The 17,248-nt window shown below is 39.5% G+C and overlaps 1 protein-coding gene and 1 long non-coding RNA gene across 2 annotated transcripts in view; one reads left to right on the top strand and one right to left on the bottom strand.

The window, feature by feature from the left end:
• Positions 1-17,248, top strand: part of cntnap2a (contactin associated protein 2a) — a 398,850-nt gene that overhangs the window by 265,157 nt on the left and 116,445 nt on the right. The window contains exon 15 of the mRNA XM_026179392.1: positions 1,792-1,876. Coding sequence (XP_026035177.1) covers positions 1,792-1,876 — 85 coding nt within the window. The remainder of the gene's footprint in view (positions 1-1,791; positions 1,877-17,248) is intronic.
• LOC113028921 (uncharacterized) lies at positions 11,801-15,225 on the bottom strand. The gene is made up of 2 exons (XR_003273307.1): positions 13,250-15,225; positions 11,801-12,941 (listed from the first exon to the last, which is right to left on the bottom strand). It is a non-coding gene; the product is annotated as an uncharacterized LOC113028921 (long non-coding RNA).

Genomic DNA, 17,248 nt, shown 5'->3' on the forward strand with positions numbered 1-17,248 from the left:
CAAACTAATAGGGTTGTAAAATAGGGAACCACCTCATGATGCTTAACTTTAATTTGATGCAGTGTGAAAAAAAATGCACAGAAATCAATTATTTTTCAAGAATAATTAAATAGATTCAACATCTTTCTTCAACAGAATTGCAGACTGCACAGATGGTACCTTCCCAAAGGAAAAAGTACTATAGCTTACTAGGGTATATTAGACTTAATAATTACTATGTACAGTAATGGACTTCTATACATTTTACATCAGATTAAAACTATGGGTGTAAGATTCGGATAATTATTTATTAAAAGCTAGATATTTTAAATGAGAATAAGAAAGAAAAGTATGTCTTTGTGCCCCCTTTTCCCTGTTCATGCCCTATCGGCCCCCCTGGCTAAACTTTGTTAGATCCGCCCCTGCACAGTTACCAGCGTCAGCTACGTAGAAAAGGATCCTGGTGTACAAAGTAATATTAAAGAAATTGTAACAACAGCTTAGTATCGGGCCGATACCGATACGTAATATCAGATCGGTCCATCTCTACTCCTGAGCCCATGAGAATTGTAGCCTCAGTTTCCAGTTCCTGTCTTGACAGCAGTGATACACAGTGTGGTCACTTCAAAGATGACCTCTGCCAACAACAAGGCGGCAGGCCATCTTGATTATGTCATACCTAAATGCACTGAGATGCTGCCATGTGACTGGCTGATTAGATGTTTGCATTAGCCAGCAGTTGAACAGATCCACCTAATGAAATGAAATGAAATTTCTGCATGGTGTTTGTAATGATCTCACACACACAGGATGGTCTTTCACTACAGTAACATTTCAAGCATTTCTTAGCTCAGAGTATTATTTATATTTTTTCAAAGCTGCTCCCAACTTGTGACTTTTCGACAGTCAAAAGACTGGGTTAGTATCATATCAATGTGCCAGGTTAATACTGTGAAGGGTCATACTTTAAATGAAGCCAAATTGTCTTCTAAAACTTTTTTGGTTCCTAAACAAACTGAAGCAAAAATTGAAAGTGAAAACAAAGTCACACAAACACACTGAGCCCCCAAATGGGAGACAAACCACGGTCTTCTGACTGACAGAGCTGTAACTTCCAACCTCCAAATGCGGATTTTGTTCCTCTTTAAGAGGATTGTTATCACTCGGCCTCTGCTGTTCCTGCAGCTGGTGCTTCAAAGCACTGACAGCAGAGGTCCTGGGTTTAGAACACAGTGAGCATTTATGCTGCAGCACAGTTTTTCTTCTGTTTTGACAAAGTTACTAACTTTATGATCGCAGTATAATACAGCCAGAGCTACAGCACTTCACGCATTCAGCCAGTCTTTCAAACATACTGCGATATACTAACATAAAAAGTGTCCATCATCATCCCCTCATCACCTGCCTGCTGTGCTTCACCCACACACAGTTCAGACTACCTAAATCTCTTCTCACACTCAAGAGTCAATATCTTAATCTTTCTGGTGAGTGATTACAGATTGCAGTTGTCACTCACAGTCAAAAGAAAACTGTGTGTGTGAAGTTTAAAGGAACCCCAATGGGAAGAGACTGCAGGATGACTATGACATTACATGGTTTGAGAAGCATATCCATCAAATTACGTTATTTCATAATTTGTAGTGGCCGCTTATTCCATTTTCAGCTTCTCGGAGTCACAGAAGGCAAAAATTAAAACAACTTTAGAGTGTGCTTTCTTTCGTTTCACAGCTCAGTAATTTGTTCTTACATGAAACGGGCCTGTCTGGTCGAAGAAGATAAAATGAAAATACATATCCCTGCTTGTGTTTTCAGGTGACAGCCATCACCACCAGTGCAGAATACTGTGAGCAGCAAATCGCCTACAGCTGTCGCATGTCCAGACTCCTCAACACTCCAGGTAAATGCTGAGGATGGCATCTTTATTCACCGCTGACTCAAACATGGGTAGACAGTGCTGACACAGATAGGAGGTTTGGTTTTCACCACATAGTCAACCTTTGATGGAAAATTCATAACATATAAAAACACAGTCTTCCCGTCTGCTTCTGTCTGAGGATTCTGTGTATGGGAGACTGAAGATTGTTTTATTAGGGCTCTTTATGAGTGTCAAAATCATGGGGGATTTAAGGACATGGCCTTTGCTAGATCTGATTATAGACCTGTTACAGATTTTCTACTAACATCACCAAAACAGAAATTACAAATATATTTTAAAAAATGGTTTACCACCCCACAGGCTGAATACCAGACATTTGCAGAATTTATGCCAAGGAGCTTTAAAGCTTTTCTGGTGACTGGTTGCTGTCCAGCACCATGGCAAGATACCCTTCATTGGCTTTCCCCATGTGTATGTTTGAACCGTTGCCTGCATCCTTGTTTTTAGCCACCAACAGAACTACACACGATACAACTGAAGCAGACCTCTGAAAATGAGTTGTGTTCTGGCTTTGCTCATTCTGACTAGATTAACTTGGATTACACACATTTGCATTCGATTTGTTTGGACTGAGTCAGTTTGGCTGTGGTTTGCCTGAGCAAGGCCTGGTAGGGTTTTGTGTCAGTTTGGTTTATATTAGTTAGGCTGGCGGTTGTTTAAGGTTTGTCGTGGATTAGATACATTTGATTTGTGTTATGGTTCGGTTTAGCCGTGTGTGAATGGCTTAAACAGCTAAAACGCCTCTACGCAACAAGAGGAGGGCTCATAGCTGTGCAGCTGTCTCTGGTGGTGACAGAGGCATGTTTGTGTTTAGTCTAATATCTCACTGGGTTTGTGTGTTTGTCTGTGTATGTGTGTGTGCGTGTGTGTGTGTGTGTGCATCCTCATGCATGTGTGTGGGTGTGCATGGTATTGTTCACAGAGCATTTGTTTTTGTTTTAATTTTTTTACTACAAGAATTACAAGCTTGCTGTCGGAACAGCTTTCTATTTAGAATTTCCCTCTGTTTCCTAACACACACTCGTGCATACGCACACACACACACACACACACACACACACACACACACACACACACACACACACACACACACACACACACACACACATTTATATTTGTGCACCATGACACACCTTAGGGAATAGCTTCATAAAGACAAGACACTCCTAGCAATTAAAGTGAGACAAGACAGAAAGAGACTGAGATAGGAGTAGAGGATGGCGAGTTCATTTGATGTGTGTGTGTGTGTGTGTGTGTGTGTGTGTGTGTGTGTGTGTGTGTGTGTGTGTGTGTGTGTGTGTGTGTGTGTGTGTGTGTGTGAGTGTGTAGGTGTGTGTGTGTGTGTTGATGCGTATATTTGTGTCCATGGTCCTTGATTGACTGAGTGGGAATAAAGCAAAAGGTGGTTAGTAATAGTTGGGTATTAGTGCAGCAGACCAAAACTTTGCAATTAACTTCCACTCCTCTCTGAGATTGCACCTCCATCTACAAATATGGTATCCGCATACTCGCGCATACACAAACCCATGCTTTGTTAAAATTCCTCTTTTTCTTTTTAACTCTCAAGCCCTCTGTGGCGTGTACACACATACCCTGCCACAGCCACACACAGACAGCCAGTAACTAGTTTACTCCTAATTCAGTACCTTGCAAGTTAGGGGAAATCCAATTACTAGTCTAGAATGACAGAGAAAGCAGGACCAGGAAAAATCATTTACCCAAAAATATGCTTCATAAATTAGCTGTCAGCTTTCATCAAATTACACTGTCAACAGCATTTCCACTGTGAACCACAAGCACACACGCACGCGTCACTATACACACTTGCTACTCTTCCACTTCCACTTTTTTCCCATCCAGATCTCATCTATTAGACTAGGGTTGGCATTTTGGAGCTAAACGAACCGTTAAATGGGAATTATATTCTGCCACCAGTGACACCCTTAATTTGAATCCTTGGCAGTAATTGTTCTAATTGCCTGACCCCTTTCTCACCTCCTGCACCTATTCTGTCCTTTTTATCATTTTTTATCACCTCTCTCTCTCGCACTCAAACATCCACAAATTCCTTCTCGCTCTCGAACGCTCACTCGATGGCACGATTGGGAGATCCAATAATCGGGGACCTCGATGCTGATGTGTACAGTAACACGCAAAGAAACACGCGCACACAAGTACATAGAGAAAAGCAATATTTTCCTTCTCTTTCCTTCGGTCCTTCTTCAGTGTCATTTTCCCTCTCCCCACTGCTCCCTATAATCTTCTGCATGCACATTTATCAATTTCTAGCTATCTATTCTCTCCTCTTCCTTCACTCTTATCTCCCCTATTCTCTCATTGTTCTCCCCCCTCCTCCAATTTAACATCTCAAGTCTCCATTTTTGCCTCATTCTCATTCTTCACCTCCACTTTTACCTCACGGTATTGTCTCCCTCTCTCTTTAAAACCACTTTTCCCATCATCTTACCTCTCTGCCCTGGTCTTCGCACTCACGCCGTTGAACACTTTTCCCATTAGTGTTAGAATCACAGCTTTTAGATAAGAATTAGCGCCCTTCACTAATGATTTAGTATCATCAGTACTCCCTTCACCGCAAACAATCTGTAAACAAGCGAAAGAGCAAGGCTCGCACAAACAAGCCTTTGTGTAGATGCAAACATGGATAAAAACACACATCCATAATTCCCTCTGATACACACCCTCACACCTACAAAGGAGTTTAGATAAAGCGTTTTTGCTGAAGTGTGTTGTTGCTGCACAGCTGTCCTTAACTTACAAAGCATTTTCATTCCCTTGTTTTTCTAGTGCCTTTGCTCCTTCATCAGCTTGTGTCCTTGAAGTAACCCATTACAGTTCCCAGCAAATCTTACAGTTTGTATATTTAGTATTAGATTGCTTGTTTATTGTCATCAACACCCATCGGCTCAAACATCTGATAAGAACAATTGCTAAACATTTCATTGTAAACCAGACCGAATGTGGCATCTTTTTTTTAAGATAAGTACAAATGTTTACAGTTTTCTTCCTTTCTGTAATATCTGCAAGGGCAACCACAGTTAAGATAAGGTTAAGGTTATCATGAGTGTTTGTGTTTTTCTTTTTTCCTTTTTTTTGATTGAGACCTCGATTTTATGAGGTTTCGGGGATGTCTAAAGGGCCAGGCCTTTGTGGAGCATGATGCTTTGCCCATGTTTCATTGTGCCTATTTGGAGACCTCAAGGACATCCTGACTGCTTATCTGTTACTTCAGGAGATTCCCTGAACTATACCCTGAATTTCCTTATTATTTGAAAGGAAGAGGGGATGTGGGAGGGAGGTGTAAACATATTTCTATGTGGTTGGATAAGCTCAGGATGACCATACTTCTGTAACATTTGTACTTATCTCTCTTCTTGATATCAAGCATTTCCTGGATAAACGTGGCCATATTTTATACTTTGCAGAAATGATCTCTTGGGAGGTTATTTTCACATAAAAATGCATGATGCAAGCGTATGGTCAAAGTATGATTATTCAGTTAAAGCACTTGATTGAGATTTTTTTTTAATAAAAGAAAAACTTACCACACTTCAAAAGGTAAGCTCTGAAGAATTTAAAGGTTTAGCAACATATGAGTGATGCAAGCCAAAATAAATGCCTTGACAAAGCAATAATATTTCTCCATATAATAAAAGAAAAACATTTATTAAAAAAATGTCAATCTGAAACATTTTTTGTCTCTTTTTTAAAGGGTTTTAGCCTGGCTTTGTTTAGCTACTTCATGGATAAAAATATTGCACTGCACCTCTTAATCTTTGATTTTATACACCTGAAAAATAGCACTGAAAATAGCACCTCCTTGAATTCAAACACCTGGCTATGCAATCTGCCTTTGCAAACATTTGTGAAAGAATGGTTTCTGAAGCGCTCACTACTGTACTGTAATAGGATGACACCTTTACAAAAAGTCATTTATCAAATTTCTTTCCTGCAAGATATTCAACGATCAACTGGAAGTTGTATTACTGCAAAATTCCATTGTTCAGGAAGCAAAGTGGCAGATCATGTAAAGTTACAGAGCAGGGCAGAGGTGCATGGTATGGATTTGCATGGCTGAGCAGCTTATAGGTATAATGTGTAGGTAGCCCACTGCTTTTGTCCATATAGTGTATTTAGCATGTTTCCTCACAGAGAAACTCTTCTGATGCTCCATTTTCTCTTCCTCTCTTGTGTTGGTCACAGACAGAAATGTCTAATGCCTGCAGGCAAGCGAGTGTGACGTTCGTGGCAACAGCTGTGTGCAGATCAAAAATGGATAATATATCGAGTGCCGCGTTTAAAGCGTGGAAGTACTAACCTTACTTTGAGTTGAATTCCGTAAAAAGTGACAAAAACACTAGCGTCCGCTGCTCACTGCGTGGGAAGAAAACTTCTTTATACAGCGAGAAAAACCCCTAAACGTCTGAGCAAGCACCAAATACGTTGCCGCTGGAATGTGAAATTATTATTATTATTATTATCCTTCCACTGACCGCTGCAGCACAACTGCACCAGGGCAAACCTCCGCCTGCCCCACTCCTGCTATACAGGTGAAAATAGAGCAACATGACTGCTGAGTCTTTGATTTTATTTATTTTCTGCTGTGTTTTACTTGCATCTATTTGAAAGAGTGAGTGTAAACAAAAAAAACATTGAATTTTATATGCTGGAATATGCAGAAAATAGGTTTAAATGTTAAACAATTTTCTTCCAGTCAGAGAATGTTGCATATAATTTAACGTTTGCTTGATGCATAAAGTTAAAAGATTAAAACTAATAAAACAAGTTTTAAAAAGAGACTTTTTCATTTGATTACATTTTATATGAAAAAGTAGAATTGGGCTGAAAAATCTTTTGCTTTCTTACCTATATAGGGGATAAATCATGTTTTAAAAAGTAACAAAGTAACTAATTACTTTTGAAAATAAGTAAACTGATTACCTTACTTTTTTCGGGAAGTAATCAGTAATTAATTAGTGATTACTTTTTTCAAGTAACTTGACCAACACTGACTGATACAGTCACTTTTTTTTTGTTTATATGAATAAATGCTGGTTAGATCTCCAGCCAAGCTCATGCTCTTATTATAAAATCCTAATATTTCGGGATTTTATCACATTAGTAGCATACTTATAGGCCGTGAAAATGGTACACAGACAATGATGAAAGTAAGAAGAAAAGAAAGCTGAAGAAATACTTGAGATGTCTGTCACTCCTGCTCTGTTTACATTACAGTCACATGTCAAGCCAAATTACTGTTTTTTAGCCAGCAAGGATACTGATTCAGGTGTTGACAAGGACATTAAAAAGTGCTTCTTTGGCTGGCAGTCGAGGCAAAAACAACTCAAAGCATCAAATGTGAACAAGTGTTTATTTGATTTTATTAAGTTTACCTTGTCATTCTTTTAATGAGCATGTGCTCCTTTGTGACTATACCTTGCAGGTTTTGGGTTTTTTACAGACTTCTGATGTAAAGTCCTATTTGTAACAACCTTGCATGAAAAGCAGGTTAGAAATTGGTCGTTGGTACAAAAAGGGTATAAAGGACAAACAAGGAGAGAGTCAGGGACACAGGAGGAGGTAAAAAAAAAAAAAAGGAACAGGGTGGGATAGAGATGAGAGATGAGTGGGGTTCAGGATAATGAGGCTGTTTGTATGTGTGGCATTGTTACAGTCCAGTCCTTGGGCACTTCTGGTCTCAATTATTGCCTCACAAGTAACAGCAAGCCAACCACTGTCATATTCCACGCACGTCTTCGCACACATTCTCGAAGGTCTTGCATTACACCCTAATGACTTTATTCCGTGGATCTGGTTAACCACTTGTTTATTTTTTTTCTTTTGTTTGTGGTTTTGGATGTTCATCATTAACCTTTACAAATCCAGCAGTGGCAATTGCTGTTTTTTTCCCTCTTTTCTCCTTCTCTCCCCCTTCCCTCTTAAGCTCACATGCCTATAAAAATAACAGGTACCTGATAATGGTTGCACTGCTGTGAAATGAGAAAATGGCTAGCTTGCATCCAGCTGAACTCAAAGTTTGTCACTCCTTATGTTTTATTGGTAAATATGCAATTCTTGACAAATCTGCAATGAACGCTACCACCTCCCTCCGCAGAGTGGCTTTTAACATCAACACACTCTCATATGTATTTATTTAGCAGTTTTACTACTAATGAAAAAAAAGGATGAATGTAGTCAACAGGGACCTTGCCTTGACTATAACTGTTTGGGATTATTTCATTATTAACTTCTCTTTATATTTCTTGTATTACCCCCTTTTATTTGCCTATTGTGCCCACGCTCTGCCCGATTGTGCCACGTCTTTCATTACTTGACTAATGTTCTGGTTACAGTGTCATTAATTTGTGAAAGCACTCGAGGCAAGAAGCAAGTCAGGGAAGGAGAGAGAACAAGAGCTAATAGAGTAAAAGAGGAGAGAAAGGAGAACTATCTCTAGGATCCTCAGGCATCCTCTCTCTTTCTTGCTCTCTATGTCTCCCCAGTTTCTTCCTGCCCTTGCTTTTCTTACTCCCTGAAGACAAGATGCTAATTAACATTAAACCATCATTTCTAACTTCACCCACTTTTACTGCATTGATAAGAATCTACCTCAGTTCAAGGCTGCATGTAGCTTTTTTTTTTTTGCCCCGTGCCCATTGCAGGCAGGGGGTGAGAGCTTATTCACTCAGATGATGAGAGACACTTGAGGCTGACATGTAAAAGTTTGGCTTTTTATAGCACAGCAAGTTAACAGATAGAATTACCCTGAAAGATTTCACACGCCTCTCTGATAAAAACAGTCGAAGACATCTGTGATGGTAAAACATCTGCTATTAGCAAACAGCAGCGTGTGTGATGATGACATGCAGCACCAAGCCTTTCTGTAGCTATGTGGCATTTAGCAGGAGAGACTTTACAAGAAACGGCAACAAAGTGCAATCCGTCACAGAGGAGCCCAGATCATTTACATCGCATAACGCGTGCTCTCTGGTTGCTGTTGCCTTGGTAATGCGTCATTGCCCGGGATAATGCTGTCATATGTTGTGTTGACAGAGTCATGCGTCTTATTCCGCCCATGTTTCTCTACCTGAGTCCAACACTTACAGCTTATAGCCAAGCAGGTGCAAGTGTCGAAAAGGAAAATAGTTTAACACTTTACACTACATTAAGCTGGAGTAATAAGGTGTTTGCAAGAGCAGCGTGTCTTTTATTTCATTTCTCGCACTTTTTTTTTCTTTTTCCATATTTCTTTCTGTCTTATTGTGCATGTCGTTTTCTCTGGTAGTCTCTCAGTCTCTCAAATTCACAGATTCCCATGGGTGGTCGAGTCTTTTTGTGACAACCAAAATGTGTAGCTGTGGTAAATGTGCAGTGTAACTGATGTGATCTGTGGAGGGAATGCCAGCTGGCTATGAAGCCACTGATGTCTATGTCTATGTGTGCCTTTAAAGTCTGTATTTCTTTTTTACCAAGTCATTACCTGTGTGTATTTTCCCCATGTGTGTTATCATTAGCATTGCCAGAAAATAATCTTTCTGAACCTGCTGCCCAGTGGCAGTTACCCCAGCATGACAAATACTTACTTTTCAGCTTCCCCAATAGTGAACAAACCCTTTTTAATGCAAGTATAGACAAAAAGAATAAGTAACCATTAGGAAATATACTTTTCCAATACATCAAAATTTCATTCGGCATATTCTTTGTTTGATTTAATGATATGCTTATTCTAGTGCGAGCAATAGCAATGGATGTAAAAAGAAAAATAGTTTTTGCTGGTATTGGATGTGCACTGGATGTGCACAGTTGCAGTTTTAGCTCAATTAAACCAGCCCAAGCTGTAGAGATAGTCAATGTGACCGTGATCTGTCACATATCGGATGAGTTAAACAGTATATTGACTTCTGTAAAGACAGTCTCCCTGTTGCATCTGAGCTACATCAGCCTCAAACTGAAATCCAGCCTTCTATATTGGAGGTAGTGAGAGCAATTATCCCTCATAGTTCCCAGTTTGAAGTCTTCTCCCTTCACCACCACCTGCAGAGAGTCCGAGAGAGAGAACCAAGGACAGAGTTGGGCTTCCTGATTAACTTTCTTCACTTGATCAGCATTCATCTTAATTCCCCAGCACCAGCAGCACACAAGAATGCACTCATTACCACGGACTGCAAAAGCATGTGAAGAATACTGCAGTGGATGCTGAAAATGCTCACACTTCTCAGTTATTAGTTATCGTCTGCTCTGACCGTTTCAGATGAGTGTTTGCAGCCTCCTTCCACAAACAGCACACTGGATAGGGATGGGAAATGAGAATCGATTCCAGCTGAGAGCCAGTTCTGTTGCCCAGTCCATAAGAAAAGTACACCTCCATGCTTATCAGTTCCTCTCAATAATGACAGTTTCACATAGCAAAACAGGATCATCCACACATGGATGTTTGTGTTTAGACTCAGAGATAATAAAAAGCTTGCTTGTATAGATCTACTGTCTTCCCACACAGAAAATCAGGGATCACTAAGGGAACCAGACAAATTAGCCGAATCAATTGTGACACTTATAAATATCAGTCCCTAGAATTGATCTTGGCCACATTAATTTAAAGGTGGTTAATCCCACACCCCTTCATCAAGCTGTTTACTCGCTCCCCATTTTTCTGTTCCCGCCTACCAAGAGTTGAACTTAAAGTTAGAGGTGTGGATTGTGAACAGGAAGGGAGACAATATATCACCTGTGTAACCCCCAGTGTTGAACACAGCGGTCTCATGGTTCTGAATTCTCAGGGACGTCTTCCTGGCAGGTAGTCTTTGATGCATCTTATCACAGGAGTGCACACCTGCATCTCTCCCAGCTTTCTTCTTAGCAGTCTAGGCTGGAACATGTTGAAGAATAATTCTTACAGTGCTGCCTGACCTGTCCGGGAGGGAGCAAGGCCTCTTCAGCATGTAGATGATTGTGTCAGCTCCACCAAGAGCTGGTAGGCAAACAGCAGTATGGCCACTAGAAGACTCACCGGGGTGCTGAGATGTGCCAGAAGAAACTGTGCCATGTCTTCAAAGGTTAAGGCCTCTGGTCTGTAGTGTTTATTTTGTTTTGTTTTTTGGAGCTGGAACTTTGCAAAGATAGTCTGGCACTCTCTCCAGACACACGTTCAGGTTGAACAGCTGCTGCAGTACGTCACAGAGCCGGTTGGCATAGATCTTCACAAGTCTGCTGTTGATGGCATTGGACCTTGATCCCTTTCCCCGATGGAGCCTGTGCAGTTCTCTACTGATCCACCGTGACCACCAGTCTGTCCTGAGAATTAGTGTCACAGCTGAGGGCCAAACACCTCTAACTGGTTGGGGCTGCTGTGTCATGTGAGGTGGTTCAAACTTCAAAGTAACCTGGATGTTTACTACTCGGGACAATATTTTTTGTGACCTAATCAGGAAAGAGAATTTTTGTGTTTTTCTTATAAACACTTTTTTCACGTTTTCATAAACTTGATGTTTTTGTTTATTGTTTATGTTTGATTTTCACATTTCTAAAACCTTCATTCTTTGTTTCACTTCATGTTTATTCACATTATTCAGTTGTGGATTTGTCATATTATTTTCATAGCTGTGCCCCTTGTGTCCTTCTGTGTCAGATTTAAGTGTATAGTCTTTGTGGTTAGTCAGTTATTTCCTGTTTTATTTTGATAGTCTCCTGTCTCTCACGTCTTGCCTTTTGTTTTTTGATACCCAGGTGACTCCACTCCCCTGATTGCGCTATTTGTATTTATTTAAAACCCTCTGATGCATGAATTATGAAAGCCTTGGTCAAGATTTTTTTCTTAAGTGCTTTTATTCTTCTCAGGACATGAAAAAAAATGTTCAACTCTTTTCCCCCCAAAAATATGTTTTTTTATAAAGTTATAAACTTGTCCACTCCAGTGGACTACATGCGCCTGAGCACTTAGCATGAAATACTGTGAATTTACTATAAAAATTAATTACCTTGTGTTCTATTGTAAATATACAAACACTTGTTTGCTTGTATCCTTTGAAAAACATCTCAGCAATTTTTTTGGAACTTTCAACTCATAAGGCCCCAATGTTTAGACGTAAATAACAAAACCAATCAACAGTCCTAGCTGTGAATCCTACACCTGAATATGGCAAACTATCTCCAACAAGAGAAACATTTTTGAGTCTACACAGTTCTATAACGATGCAGGACAGTATTACCAAGCCCTTAGTAGCATGCTGGAAGAAAACACAAACTGACATCTTAGTCTCTGCATCTCCAAACAGTTCTATGTTCATCACACCTAGGCTGTGCGAAAGTTTGCAACGCATCCAGGGCACAATGGCACACAGCATTGCATGCAGATGTATTTGGTCTTCCGTGTGCACGCAACATCATGGCACCTGTTTGCATTTTTCACCTCGGTCAGTTGGGGCCAGTGATATCCTGTGGCAAACCTGACCTCACAGGCTACTTTGATGACTGCTCTCCACTTCACGGGTTGTGGGGTCCCACTGGGTCTTCCTCTTTTGCATTGCTGGAGGGTGAATCTCTTCTCTTGTTACTGACAGTTCTTTCCCATACAAGTTGGTGTTGTATGTTATATTATCAATTAGATCTGCTGGAAACAGATGTCTGAAGAAATCTATGGGATCCTTCCCCTCCACATTCAATTTCCACTCTCCTAGAAAAGGAGGCAAGTCTCCAACCAAGTCATTGTCTTGGACTTTCCAAATATTTTTGCGGGCTTGAGTATGGTCAGGTGCCATGTACCCATCTCCCACAGCTCCCTGATCATACTGACCTTCCTCTTCATCCTGCCCCTCATCGTTCTCACTTTCTGCATCCTGACTGTCTGTGTCTTCATCATCCGTAGTTCCTATGTCTCTGTTCTGCTCTGGCAGCCACTCTCATCATCACTGGACTCATCACTGCACTCATCAATGAAATCATCATCACTGGAGCTGGATGGAATTTCCTGGACTATTCTGTACGCTGCCTTATTCTTTGCTGCATTTGAAGTCTACAAAATATGATAAAATAATTATTATAGTATCTCAAACTACAGCTGATCTGCACAGAAATATATATTTTAAATGAGTAGCTTATAAATGTAACAATTATATGCTTAATAATAACCAAAACAGTCCCAAAAAACAGTGAGACAATTTATGACTTATGTTAAAAAAATATAGTGGGTAATGCATGATGTCCACTACAGTGGACACATGGTTAATTGTAGTTTTCTACATATTAGACATAACAATTTCTTATTCCAAACAGATAATATCCTTCCCTAGATGTTACTGCATATCATCATATTTTTTTTACCTGTTGGGCTCTTTTAGCATAGAAGGATTGACAGGATATGCCAGCAGTGGTCGGCAGGGGTGACAGTTTGTCTGCCATCTTTGATTCAGAGGAAATTTACTTGCAGTTGCACTAACTGAACACTGAATTGACCTCAATGGAGCATGGCAGCAGAGAGCACTCTAGAGGCTAATATGCAGTTCCACCATAGAAACCAATGCATTAAAGAGATATGTACGTTTTAGTAGCTGTCCACTCCAGTGACCACTATGCATCAGAGGGTTAAAGCCGTCTCAGTTTGCTTGTTTCGCGTTGTGTTGTTGTCTGCATCCTCTGCATGTTACTAAGATTTCATTTTTTTGTGGTTTGGACTCTGTTTGCTCTTATTTTGGATTAATCTTCTGGATTTTTATCAGCCTATTAAACAGCTCGCTTTCTGTTGATCTATGCCTCTCTGCATTTGGGTCCTTACTTCAGCACAATATGACACTTACAGCTGCTGGCAGCTGAAATTAGTGCTGTGCTTCACAGCCAAAGATCAAATGGTATGGGCTGCTCTCGGTAATGTTTTGCTCCAGACTAGTTCACACTCAGAGGTAAAGGTAGTCCTTTGAAGTCCTTATTTGCAACTTGTTTATTCATTTGTAATTCAGAATGACAAGCAAAAATATTCTGGATAAAATATTACACAGTGCGTAGGCTCCGTGGCTGTCGTACTCCAACCTCGTTCAGATGTCAGGGATACACGTTCGAACACAGAGCTGTGAATAAAAACAGAGACATCCACTGTATTGACTTATCAGAACCACTTGAAAAAGAAAGGGGAAGAAACAATTCAAGTCCTTTGCAGTTGCTTTAAACATCCTGCACTTGCACTTCTGCTATGTGTTGAAATAACAGTTATTTCCAGGCACTGACACTGTGTGTGGTTAATTGCAGAATTTTGCATGCTACATCTGTGATTAAGTGGTTTAAAGCATTTTGTTGAGGTGTATGGATTGTTGTATACAACGAATGAGAACTCAGTCTTGCAGCTTTTTTTTAATATTTCCTCATTCTTTATGCAAGTCCACTGTTAACTTTTACTTTTAAATCCATCCTTTATTTTAAAAAAGAGCTAGGAATATAATTCATACTACAGCTTAATTCAATTTTCATAGATTAAACTTGCATTTGAAGTTTCTATCTTATTGGCATTAAAGCTATATATAACTGTGCAATACAAAGCTCCTATATTTGCAGGGTATGTCCACAATGATTATGGCTGCTTTAAATTTCATTTTCAGTTTTTTGGACACGCAGAGTAAAATCCATGCAGAACCTAAATGTTTTTAAGTATCCTAAAAGATATTTGAGTTTTAAAATGCTGCATCTCGTATGACAAGCTTGTTTTTTTTTTTTCAGAGCCAGTTCAAACAGTGCAAGCAGATCTGTTGTTTTCTGTCTTTGCTCTTTTCAGCCAAAATTAGACATCCACTATTATAAAGAGCCTATGAGGGAGTCCATTATCCATAAACAAAAGGCACCATTCAGCACACAGTACTTTGAACAATTTGCTAATGGTTTTGTTATTGCTACTGTGTGCATAATAAGTCTTTGTAAGAAAACCTTATGAATAGCCTTATGGGATTGACCCAAGAGTATGCTCAGTGAGGTATAAGGAGGAATAACTGTTGAGAGTGCGCTGTGAGCTGCACGACACTGCAGCTATCAAGAGGAAAAAAGTCTAAAAACAGGAATCTTTCTAATAAAAGCGACACACTGCAATAGATGTTCTGCACACCTGCCTACCCTGTCGCTTAACTCACAGGAAACAAGTTATTATTCAAAAACATGTACCAGCAGCACACACTCAATACCAAACACTCACGCAAGAGAAAGGTCAGAAATGTGCAAGGGCACAAACCAAATGTGTAACTGTGTGGAATGGATGTTGCATTGTCTGATTAAAAGCATCCACACAAAGCTTGTCTTATCTTATTTCTGTGTTTATTTTTGTCTCCTTTCTTTGGCTTCTTTCTTTTGATTTTTGTTGTGTGTTTTCTTCCCCATCTTCCATATATTTATTCGCCTTTTATCTCGTCACCTATCTGAAATGCTCAGTGCCGAAGGCTGGGCCTTAGGCATTGCTTATACAAAAGTAGCGCACACATATACATACATATATATATAATGCACACATATGTAATACACACAGGCAAACATTATGACAGAGCTTTCAACAAATCTAACATTATGTATTATTATGTGGCTTTCTGTTTTTAAAAAACAATTGCCTATGCTGCATAAATTAAACTGTTTCAGTACGTGCATTTTTCATCAGGCACTCTCGGTGATACAGCAAATATACTGAGGATTTTAATGTATTCATTCGATTCAGTTTTGATACATCTAGAAAGAAAATTGCTATGTGTGTCTTTCCCTGTGGATGTCCTTGCTCTTGATGCTACTGGGTGGAGATTGTTGTGAGGTAGCAACTGAACCCTCTTGAGGGAAAAGCTCTACATGGTTAGCATTCAAGTGGGTGAGATATCTGATATAAGCATGGTGAGTGATGATAAAAATGAACCTGATAGGTTATTGATTTCCTCTGGGAAATTCTCGTTTTCGCACCTCTGGGGAGTGAGAGTGTTATATATTAGATATTTTGCATGTCATGCTATTGTTACCTAGTAAATATTCACAAAAATGTCTATTCACTGTACGTTCAAAAAAATAACAGATGAGACAATGTACTGGACCTATCAACGTACGATGGACATTAGTATTTTCAGCACTTATCATGTGAAATAGACCATTATTGCCTCACCAACACAGATGCTGTTTTATAAGCTGCTGATGAACTGGGATATAATTATCCTTCTGTGTAGATTTATACACTTTAGAACCATCAACAAAACTTTCAGCATCAGTATAATTACTTCTGCAGAGGTATTAAACAACTCATCCAATTTTCTGCAATCCTGGAATGTTGATAATAATATGTTGTTGCCATAGTGTATGCAATATGTATTGTTATACTTAATCTCTGTGCTTAAATTAAAAATACCAATTATTCTATCACAGCCATTACTGCATCTTTCATAAAAGCACTATATCTACAGTACTGTCTTGATCTGTCTCTCATTTCATTACATTTGATTGGAAAAAGCTGAATAACTGAGTTTTAGCAGTTCATTGAAATGTGCAAATATTTATTGAGTTCTTCAACATAACCTGTAATTTCTTAGGCCACCTTTCCTGTAATTTCTTGAAGTTCAGGAATATTTCTTGAGACTTCCTGAAGGACATTCAAAGCTCTTCTTTGGATGTTGGCTGCCTTTTGTTTTGTTCTCTGCCAAGATGATTTCACACTGTTTCAGTAATGTCGAGGTTCTGGCTGTGGGGAAGCCAATCCATGACTGATACTGCTCCATTTTTCTTTATCTATCAAGATATGTTTTGCACCATTGGGAGAGTGTTTGGGATCATTGCTGAGAAATGAAGCCATTGCCAATCAGACACTTTCCAGATGGTGTTGCATGGTGGATCAAAATCTGACAGTAATTTTCAGTCTTCACAATTGCAGCAATTTTGACAAACTCTCCAACACCACTAACTAAAATGCTGCTCCGAATCATAATAGAACTTCCACAGCATAGATAGTGACACCAATCTGAAGCAAACATTTTAAATTTGGATTCACTCATCATCATCAAGTCCTCTTGCTACTGATTTGAGCCCAGGACTTGTGTAATTTGGCATACCTCAGCATTTTAACCCTGCTTCATTTCATTGAGAATGGCTCCTTGACAGCTAGCCTTGCACTGTCATCACTTCTGATGAGGCTTCAGCAAGTGATGGGAGAGAAATGCATCTCCCGGGTCCTGTCTTAAGTCTTTGCTTTTTTTAATTTTATTTTTAAAGACATTACTTTCAGATGCTGTTCGTTTACTGTACATTGTTTTGGAGCCACTAGAAGACTCACAAGGGTGCTGAGATGTGCCTGGACTAACTGTGCCATGTCTTCTTGATGTCAAA

This window comes from Astatotilapia calliptera, chromosome 9 (assembly GCF_900246225.1).
Source record: "Astatotilapia calliptera chromosome 9, fAstCal1.2, whole genome shotgun sequence".
Classification (NCBI taxonomy): Eukaryota; Metazoa; Chordata; class Actinopteri; order Cichliformes; family Cichlidae; genus Astatotilapia; species Astatotilapia calliptera.